Here is a 10,994-nt window from a genome sequence, read left to right as displayed (position 1 = left end):
GCATGCTTCTCAGTGCTGTGCTTGCCCTCAGCTGTGCTCATTCTTTCTGGAACAAGAACTGCTAGTGTCTAATTTGTGATGGACAATATGTTTGGGAGGGAAGACGTGACCCCTAGACTTAGCTTTGCTTTGACAAAAGCACTTTTATCAACTTCATTCCATTGTTGCATTGCATTCAGCACAAGCACTGTCAGTGTTTTTGTGGGGTGTAGCTTGTGGGATATTGAAAGATGAACAGGAGTGCAGGCTGGAAAAGGGGGTGAAGTTCCCTCTGAGTTCAGATTCAAGTTCTCATTCACAGTTTAAGTGCTGGCACTCCTGCAGCTCTTCCTGGCAGCCAGAGCCTGGGCTCACAGAAGTGCCCAGGAAAGCAGGCATGGCTGGTTATAACCCCTGGAATCAGAACCATTCAAATGGCAGACTGTGGGCTGAACAATTCCTGCCCTTCACCTAAGACTCATCTGTGATATATCTCACAGCTCCTGAGTGTGATCCCCTGTTTCTTCCAGGTTTCCTATAAAACGGGTATAATTTTTGCATGGCTATTTTTAGGCAATAGGGAAGCAAGTTGCACCACATCCAGCTGAGCAGACTTCAGGTAAACCATTCAGCAGACTTCAAGAGAGATGAATCAAATGGCCTGGCCTTAAAAACCTTACCTGTGGAGATAAGTCACTGTTGGAGCTTGCATGTCAAAGCAGAAACATCCTTCCCCAGACCTAGGAGTCGCAGCCTGTTCCTCTTTAAATCTCTGCTGTGTGCTGCAGTGCTCTGCATTGTTGCCATGGCAGAAATCTCCCCATAGTAATAACCTCTTTCAGAGAAGGTTAAAAAGAGACAGTGCACATGCTCAGAAATGCTGCACTTGTTCTGTTCGCAGTTTGCAGCGGCCATTTCAAAGAAACCACCACAAAGACGAGAGAGAGAGCAGGTACTGATATTTTTTTCCTTTGTTAGAGGGGGTGACTTTTCTCTTTCACAGAAGTCCATGCACAGATCTATCCCAGTTACGCTGCAGAGAGAGACCACCCTTTAAGCCTGTCATGATTACTCCTTGCACATAGCAAATTCCCATGGAATAAGCAAGAGGCAGTAGTTAGGTGTGATCTAAGGTGATTGCTGCAATTGTTTTGCAGCGGGGCTCACTGCAAAGCTGAGCTGATGCTGGGGTGGGTAATGTCTAAGGTACCCTGACAAAGTTTAACAGCTTATCTAGCTTGTTTGCTGAACCTTTGTAGCACTCTTAGTCAGCTATGAAAATAGCCCCTGCTCCTACTGACCAGGAGGCTACTGTGTTAGATTCTTTCAGAGGAGGCTGGTATTATCCTAATTTACTGTTACTTGGAGACACTCTGCTGTATCCTGTTGCAAAGCCTGCTGCCTTTAATTATACTTGCTTTGATTGCAGATCACCATTGATTAAACGAGAAAACCCAAGCTGCTTATTAGGATTTGAATCTCTTTATTTTAAGGATTGTAGAAATAAGAAACAAGATCACATCAGATCACTTTGAAATAGTGGGAGGGATAGGAAACCCAGTTCTCAGGTCAGAGGGATTGCATTACCAGATCTTTATTTTGGTGTGGGCCCAAATATGTCTGTGACTGTACACATATGTCTGTGTCTCTTGCTTCTGAACCATCTGAACTCTTTTGTGCAGGTTGAGGTGCACAGGAAGGGGATGTGTATAATACTGCTTCTTTCCTGGATGAATTGCTGCTTTGCACATGCTGCAAGTGTTTGTGTAGAACTTGCAGCTTCAGATTTATCTGTATCTGAAACAGTGGATTGATATATTGAAGAGCAAAGTTTGTCCTCTTCTGTGTTTGTAGCAAGATGGAGAAAAACCTCTCTTTTCCTACCTCCTTCTATTGCTCTTCCAAAGTGTGAAATACAAGCTGTTTTGGGGAGTACTGCAAGTACACTTGCATTCAGTACACACAGATTGTTCTTATGCAACATCTTTTGCTTAGTATGCACCAGCTTCAAAATCAAGAAGAGACAGAACATTGTCTTGCTTTCATGGGTTTAACTTAAGAGATTTTTCACCTGGATTTTATTGTGTTGCTACAAATTAACCTTATTCAACTCTTTCTTTCTTCCACTTGTATGTACAGGAACGGAAGGTAAACTTGGCTAACTAAGGACCAGTTTGCCAGGATCTTTGAGGCATGGGTTAGAATCTCTGATAACAGTTGCAGCTCAGGACAGGTTTCCTATGTTACCTCTTGATCTGAACAATTTGCCTGTTGGATCAAAAAAATTCTTCACTTGAATTCTGTGTACTTAAAAAAAATGATCTGTGTTTGAAGAGGAGTTGTTGCCTACGTTATACCTTTGTTCAGGGCATGGTGTGGCCTGGCTGTGATGTTCAGGAACAAATGAATGGCTCCAAATAAAGATCTGAAAGCCCAACTTAGGAGGTGAAACAGAACATCAAAAAGTTTTGATGCATATACCTTTAAAAGTCCACCTATGAATTTGTGGAGGTTTAACAAAAATATCTTCCTTCATCTGCTTCATAAAGAAGTAAGTTTTTATAATCAGTGTGGTGTGTAGTTAATGATAATGGTTACCTCTAGTTATTATAGTTGATCAGGAAAGCAAACCAGAGAGTAAAAACCTCATTTCTAGGTTCAGGTCTAATTCAGCCAGCTCTATAATCCCTACAGTTTTGATCTCAAAGTCTAACAGTGAACCAGATGTCCAGATTCATTTGCTAGTCTGGAACTGGGTACTTAGAAAAAAGATTGGAGTCACAGGCTGGCAAAGTTGCTGACATCCTGGCTTGTTATGAAACAAAAAACTATCTAGGGGCTTCTGATCTTCTTCATGTATAGGGACATAAAACCAGCTGGGTTATATGTGCAGTGCTAAAAAAGTACAGAAAACTTTTGTCTGTGCTCTAGAGCTTCTGATAGATATATATTTTTCTTTCAAAGGAAGACTGACAATGCTGTAGCCGTTGCAGACATTAAGTTCTTTGTAACAAAACCCTTGTGCCTGTATGTTCCTCACTAACTTATTTATGTCCCTTGATAAACAGGGAAGCACCCCGTTCCCAAGATGCTGGCACCCTGCCTTCTGAGAAGAACAGTCCTTACAGTGCCATTGTTTTTTGTGGTTGCACTGCTACTGGCAGAGCCTGGTAGAGCTGACCAAGAAGCAGGAACGGCCATACCAGCTGAAAGTACGTACCACCTGCAGTCCTCTCCAGTACCTTGGGCTGTAGCTTTCATGCTGCAGGGCTTCACATCACTGAAGCTTGTCCAAAAAATTCAGACTATTTTGGACATGTCTTGCATACTTTGTTTTAAAACCACAACTTGATGGCATACCAGTGCTACTCTTCTCCTGCACCCAAGGCTTTCCTCTGTTTTACCCTTGTCTCCTGCCTGTTGCTGTCTTGCTGGTACCTGTAACCTGTCATCTTCTCTTTTATACAGCTTTTTCATTGTGTTAGGCCTTTCTGTGCCAGGAACCACCCTGTTTGTTTTCCAGAGACATTATTGAGACTTGCTTTTTTCAACTGACATTGGCTGTTCATTACATCTTTCATTCTTGGTAATGTCTACTGTACTAAAGTCACGACTGTACTAACAACTCACCATGAAGGTGCCAAGTGAGGACACTTTGTCCACATGTAGTCTTGCAGCCTTTAACCACCTAATTCTCCTTTGCTGATCTGTGTTAAGTTTATTTTACATCACAATCACAGGTCCTTGCATCAAGTTGTTGTGGAAAAGGCTGTCCTTTCCTTTCCTCTGGTGCAAATATAATACTAAGGTTGGGTGGTGTACAACAATGAGAGAGGAGGTCTTTGATACTGCTCAATGTTTATTTTTTATCTCTGTGGGGGGTTTTTTTGTTATCTAGTTAAAGAGTTTGGTAGACTTCTTTTCTCCAGCAGGCAGAATTCCTGTTTGCTGGTTAGCACACACATCATGAGCTGGAAGCTCACACTCCACCTTATCAGAGGCACGTCGCAGTAATCAGTCAAATATCAAGTGTCTGCAAAATAGGCTGACAGACACTGCAGGATTTTCCAGCATCACTGTAGGCTTCATGGTTTCTGCCTTAGTCCTCCAAGAGCAAACTAAACCTGTGCTCAGAATGTCTCGCTTGTGCAACATTTCCTGTGAAGCTGTCAGAGACACAGGCACTGAGGAGCAAATAAGAGCATATGTAGAGCCTGATGATTCAAAGACATTTCATCATGTCTATATTTGTTCAGCCTCAGTGCTGCTATCTTTTCAGGGCACAGCTTTGTGTTACAGGGTGATCAAGGCAAAGCAAGCCTTGTGACCTTCAGTCTGGATATCTAGATATGACAATACTATCTTAGTGTTAGTCCTGAAGGTTGCAGTTCTGCTTATCATCAGTGCCCACTAATGACAGGTTGTTGTGTTTATCTGCTGCTTACTCCACTAGCTTTGGGCAAAGCTGCGTCATATTCAAAGCCAGAGGCTAAGTGACCTATCTTTGTGATGTTGCAGTCCATGTTATGTCATTTACTTTCTATTTAGAGCTCAAGCTTGTGAGATGAGGAGAAAAGATTTTCCACAGAACAGGCTTGTGGTTTCAGATGGAATTTTTGAAAAATCTGGAGATGAGGTTGCAAATGTGGTCAGGGTTGGTGCAGCAGCACAAAAGACTCAAGATATGGGTTTAGTGTTTCCATACCATGAACTGGGACAAGAGAAGGATGAGGGCAACAGCAATAAAGAAGGAGGAAAATTTTGAATGCAGGTTTGTTGAAGCAATTCTTTTGTCACCAAGAGACTGTGTGGACCATCATGATGGACCATTTACAATAGTCTGGATTATTCAAAAGTACATACATCACTACTCACCCTGAGGGCTCTTTTCTGCAGTTCTTCCTCAGACTTAAAATTGCTGTTTGTTCCTCCTACACAATACTTCAAGCTGTATACTCATCATTCTCTACTAAATGCTCTCCTAGGTCGTCCCTGTGTTGACTGCCATGCATTTGAGTTCATGCAGAGGGCTCTGCAGGATTTAAAGAAGACAGCATATAATCTAGACACAAGGGTAAGGAAACATTCATTTTTTTTAATATGGAAGAAAATGCTGTGGATAAAAATAGATAAAGTGGATGATTTTGCACAAGATAGTCAACTGTACTGGCCTATCTTCCAAGTCTGAGTTATTGCATCCCACTTCTCTGTGCAGTAATCTGTGGAATTCTTCTGTCTTGAGGTATCAGGGAGTCTAGGAAGCTTAGGAAAAAATGAAACAACAGTCCTCAGCCCTCTATCCTCTTCCTGAGTTACAGCCATTAGTGCTGCTATCCTCATTCCAAATGCTGAGTGCACACCTTTGTTTTTATGTGAGGGAGAGTTGGTGAAAGCATCATTTGCTTTTATTACCCAAAATGAGAGAGCCAGCTCAAACAAAAAGCCTACTAAAATAAAATACTCCCCTGCACATGCTTTTACCCCTGGGGAGAGGCTAAGGGAGGAAACATAATCTTGTAGATACATTTTACATCGCTCTGATTCCATAATGATGAAAAACGCCACAAAGTAGAACAGCACACGGAATGAAACTTGTTTGGCTTGCAGTCAGTGTGGAGAATTTGCCAAGGTTGGTATCCTCCTTCTGTGAGGGAAGTTGAATCTGTCTCTTGATATTGCAACCTGCAATCTGTGACTAGCTGTATCCCAGCTGCTGTCAGATAGTGGTGTCTCGGGAAGGTACCTTTTTCCCTACCTCCTGTGTACCCTTTAGCTGAAGTGCTGTATCTGCACTGCTGCCCAGATTTTTTAACAGAAGGCACTCAAACTTTTTTGCTTTTTCTAATCTGTAGTTCAAGGTTGTTCACAGTTCAAAGCCTATGGACTGGCAACTTTGAAGAATGAGTTAACTCCAGCCTTGAGCAGGGTCCAGGATGCTTAGATGAAAATGCAGGTGCAAGAATTAAGGTGCCTTGAGCTGTGACATGCTACAAAACCCAAACAAATGTTCCAGCAGAACCAGATTGGTTTGTAGCACATTTACAGTTAAACAAAATCTGTTCAATAGTTACAGGTCAAATGTATTTTGGATTTTTTAATGAAGAATTCTCATTAATTAATACATCTGCAGAGCAATCTATGCAGCTCAAACAAGATGGTTCATAACATGCTCTAAGGTGGTTCCAGCACACCTTTCCTTTCTTTTACAAACCTTTACAGCACTTTTGAATCTGGATTCAAAAAAGATCTTAACTGCTAAAATCTTCTCTGCTTGCCTGGCTATGGCAGCGGGCTTTATGACACCTACAGCTTGCAGACCAAGAGAGAATCTTTGTAAAGCACAGATATCCAAAGCAGGAGTAAGAGTAAGTGCACCAAAGAGAGAAACTGATTTTAATGCTTTTATAAAATAAAAGACAGCCAAGGAGAGGAAACGAGGATACAAAAAAGGCTCAGCTGAGAGGAATGTCCTGTTGCTGACATTTACAGCTGTAGATTTGACAGCAAGCCTGAAAATGTGGCTCTGATATATTCTAAGACAAACTTAGTGCTTCTTTATCACTTTAAAATCTAAATCATTGGCTGCATCTTGAGATCATATAATCATAGAATCAGAGAATCATTATGGTTGGAAAAGACCTTTAAGATCTTCAAGTCCAACCACCCACCTCACACTGCCAGGCCCATGACTAAACTAAATCATATGCCTCAGCACTTCATCTACACCTCTGGACTAGGACAGGTATAGGCCTGCCTATACCAGTCATTAAGCTAGGAATTCTGCTGACATCTTCAAAAGACATGGAAATGTGTAATAGCTGAGGACTTCTTGGAACTGCCTTCTACACTTCTCAGTTCTTACTCAGCTGTGGCCCAATTTGATGCAAACTGGGAATTTTAAGACAATTGCTTTCACCCACATACATATTTTACATTTGTCTATTTTGGTTTGGTTGGTGCTTAGTAGGGCAAATGTTTCTGTCCCTGAAAATACAATTCCCTTTGTTAATATTCCCACTGGAGACACTAATTTCCTTGAAAACTCTCTTTTGTTTGCAGGCAAGATTTTTAGATGATGACTAAGCAGCCCCTAACTGTGATGGAGGAGGAGGGATTCACAAAAGCTTAGAGAGGAAACTCCCATTTAATTCCTCCTGCAAATCTCACCCTGCAGTTCTCTACGGAGGAAACCATAGAGTCTTATTGCAGAACCATTTCACAGTGAATTTGGCTCTGTGTTCATCTGTGTGGTGTCTCACAGAGCAAGCTGACTGTAGCACAGGTCATGTAATCCTTTATGGAGGGCCATAGGCAATATTTCCCCAAAACAAATCCTGTAAAACAACTCTAGTCCATGGGCAATTCACAGCAATGTGGGGAGATGCAAAGTCCCCACCTCTGTAAGAACAGCATTGCTCACAAGGACTCTCTCCAGGCCTGAGAAGAGTAGCCACAGGATGGTTTTGAGCACATTTTAAAGACACTCAACCCCCTCCTGTTTTCACTGCTACAGTAATTTCATTGTTTTCACTTCAGATCATGGAACAGAGCCCTTAGAAAGAACCTGCATCCTCAGCCTGCTGTCAGCAAGTCCATTATTCACTTGGTGCTGTGGCCTGCTACCTCCCCTTCACAGAATCACAGGATCTTAAGGGTTGGAAGGGACCTTGAAAAATCATCCAGAACAACTCCTCCTGCCAGAGCAGGGCCACCTAGAGTAGGTCGCACAGGAACTCATCCTGGTGGGTTTTGACTGTCCCTAGAGAAGGAGACTCCACAACCCATCTGTGCAGCCTGTTCCAGTGCTCCATCACCCTTATAGGGAAGAAATTCTTCCTTGTATTTCTTTGGAACCTCTTATGTTCCAGCTTGTATCCATTGCCCCTTGTCCTATCATTGGCCATCACTGAGAACAGCCTGGCTCCATCCTCCTGACACCCACCCTTTATGTATTTGTAACCATTAATGAGGTCACTCCCCAGTCTCCTCCAAGCTAAAGAACCCCAGTTCCCTCAGCCTTTCATCATAAGGGAGATGCTCCACTCTCTTAATCTTTTGCATTATAGCCATTTATTTTCAACATTCCAGCCCATTTTTTTCAGAGTTGCCCAGTGGACATTGCAGTACACCTACGAAGAGCTAAGGAACTGCATTTTTAACTGGAACTCCTCAGCTTTTTTGTAGGTTCAGAATCTGGACCCTGCCCAGCTTGTTTTGGTTTTGGTTTTGTTTTTTTGCTTTTTATGTGCTTTAACCCACCAGATGATAATAACAAATCTCTGTGCAAATGGTTTTGTGATCGTGCTCACAAAACAGTCAGCAAAGCTGTATTTAGTGCCATTCATTTTGTTCTTTATTCCTTTCTAAACTGTCAGTGGTGATTTGGAATGTTGAAAGCACATTAAGTCAGATGTGTCCATGAAAATGTTATCAAAGATATCTAAGATGGTAAGTAGCCTTGGAGCTTAGCTCCAAAACTGTTGGCGTGCTGTCAAGCCTCCCTTATTCAAAACCATTGCAAATGATGTCAAGGAGATGGTTAGAAGGTGGTGACTGAGTATCTTTTCAGTGATCAGTAAAATCTGACCAGATCTTTCTAGTTTTGCAGGGTTACTGAAACAATCAAAGTGATATCTTATTTAATATAGAACCACAGGTCTGTGTCTAGTGATTTATCATCTGGGAAAGAGATGTGACTAACAGAAAGCTTTTCATGTACTGAGAGGGCAGGTAGTAAGCAGAATGCTTTAGCCCAGCACTTCTCTAAGTGCCTTTAGCTGTGGTAGGTCAATAACACAGCTTTTAAAACACAGCCTTTAATCACATGGCAAGTCCTTCTAATACAAAAGTCACACGACAGACAGATTAAGGATGGATTTCACTGACATTTATTGCTGGCAGTCTTCATAATGGTCTTGTTTTCTGTAGCTAGTTACACTAGTGGGAGGTAATTTAGTGGGTGGACTTCCCACAGGTCATGTGTCCCATGTCTCTTGAATCAGATTGATTCTCAGATACAGATTCAGTTCATGACAAACTGAGATGAAGATATGACGTTGATGTCAAACAGCTCTGTGCTCCATCATGCATCTACTGAAGCTGCAAGTACAAGGAGAACCAGTGTGAGTGTGCTAGAGAGGAAGGATTCCCAAATTTCCCCTGCTGCCCTTTCCCTGGTCCTCAGCCCCTTCTCACACAGGTAAACTGAGAGCTGCAGGCATTTCTGATCATACCTAGCTCCAGCTCTAAGAATTTCTCAATATAGCCTCATTGTTCCAGAGAATTCTAATGGCCAGCAATAGTCTCCTGATAGTGGTGAACCAGGGGACCTCTGCTTTCACCACTTTGGGACCTCTTTCCTTAAAGAAGCCATCAATCTCATGACATGTTCAAGCTGTGATGGCAGTACACCAGCTCAGCACTCAAAACAAGGCATCCACAGCATGTTAACAATAACAACAGTAGAGTGGGAGAAGCCATTCTGGGATGCATCAAGAAGAGTGTGGGCAGCAGGTTGAGGAAGGTTCTGCTCCCTCTCTACTCTGCCCTGGTGAGGCCTCATCTGGAGTCCTGTGTCCACTTCTGGGCTCCTCAGCTCAAGAGGGACAGGGAACTGCTGGAGAGAGTCCAGCACAGGGCCACCAAGATGATCAGGGGACTGGAACATCTTTCATACGAGGAAAGGCTGCGGGAACTGGGGCTGTTTAGTCTGGAGAAGAGGAGACTGAGGGGAGATCTTATGAACATTTATAAATATCTAAAGGGTGGGTGTCAGGAGGTTGGGACATCCCTTTTTTCTATAGTAGCTAGCAACAGGACAAGGGGTAATGGGATGAAGCTGGAACACAAATTTCCACTTAAATATAAGAAAAAACTATTTTACTGTTGAGGTGAGGGAGCCCTGGCACAGGCTGCTCAGGGAGGGTGTGGAGGCTTCTTCCCTGGAGGTCTTCAAGACCTGCCTGGACATGTTCCTATGTGACCTGATCAAGGTGACCCTGCTTCTGCATGGGAGTTGGACTAGATGATCTCTAGAGGTGCCTTCCAACCCCTACCATTCTATGACTCTATGATATTCTGGGATTCTATGATCAGATTATGCTTTACCTTGTCTGTATAACTTTCAACAGTGAGTCTGGGCTGTAACACACTAAATTTCATTTCTTTTTTGAGTATGTTTTTAAGTAAAAAGATGATTTCTAATGGGGTTTGTGTTTTTTTTTTAAAGCCTCATATGAATTTGAGAGCTTCTGCTCCAGTTTGTGCAGTTGAAGTAAGATTATAAGAAAGACAAATAACTTCAGACAAAAAATAACAGCACCCAGGCACATACTGAATGTACTAATGTGTAAGACATGAATATGTGGTGGACTGATTTTCCCCAGGTCACAGGAAGTGTTTTGCCACGCTGGTATGCCAATTAATCACACAAAAGCTAAATTATTTTGCAGAGCAGTAAGCAATAACTCAGATTTATTTACCTCAAGCCTCATCTCATGTGACCAATTCCAAATCTTAGAACAAAAGTAAAATGGACTTTTCTCTGGAAAGTTTTACAGTGCTGACACTTGTTTTTTTGATATTGCTTTTGTTCCCCGCTCTTATAGACAGAAACTCTGCTTCTTCAGGTGGAAAAGAGAAATCTGTGCGACTGTGTAACTGCAAATCTGCTGAACTGAATCCTGGAGGCCACCTGAGGAGTGTCACCTCTTCAGCAGTTTTTATGATGCAGCTGTATAAAATACAGCTTTATGGAGTTCCTGTTGCAAGCATGTATGCCCCACTGTACTGGGGGAACTGGGGGGCTGTGTCTTCTGTATTTGTCTGTTCTGTCTGTTTCTTTTTTTAGAGTACCCTCTTTTCACATCCACTGGGTTGCCAGTAAGGGCTCAATTCAGTAAATCTGTTACTTGGTGTTAGAGCAGGGAGAAAGTTTAACCTGCTTTGACTTTTAAATCAGAGTTGGCCAAGTGTAACCCACAAGATAAATATGGCCAGCAGTGCTCTAGAGACCC

At 42.4% G+C, this 10,994-nt stretch overlaps 1 protein-coding gene across 1 annotated transcript; it reads left to right on the top strand.

Annotated features, from left to right (window-relative positions):
* The first annotated feature begins 890 nt into the window (after window positions 1-890).
* Window positions 891-10,789, top strand: LOC104559444 (NELL2-interacting cell ontogeny regulator 1). The gene is made up of 4 exons (XM_010204420.2): window positions 891-931; window positions 3,048-3,191; window positions 4,965-5,053; window positions 10,587-10,789. The coding sequence occupies exons 2-4, from the start codon at window positions 3,068-3,070 to the stop codon at window positions 10,656-10,658; spliced, it is 285 nt and encodes a 94-aa protein (XP_010202722.1). The 5' UTR covers window positions 891-931; window positions 3,048-3,067; the 3' UTR covers window positions 10,659-10,789.
* The last annotated feature ends 205 nt before the right edge of the window (window positions 10,790-10,994 follow it).

The sequence above is a fragment of the Colius striatus genome, chromosome 3 (genome assembly GCF_028858725.1).
Source record: "Colius striatus isolate bColStr4 chromosome 3, bColStr4.1.hap1, whole genome shotgun sequence".
Taxonomy (NCBI): Eukaryota; Metazoa; Chordata; class Aves; order Coliiformes; family Coliidae; genus Colius; species Colius striatus.
The sequence above is the reverse complement of the archived record's forward strand: the minus strand, read 5'-3'. Positions and strand labels throughout refer to the sequence as shown.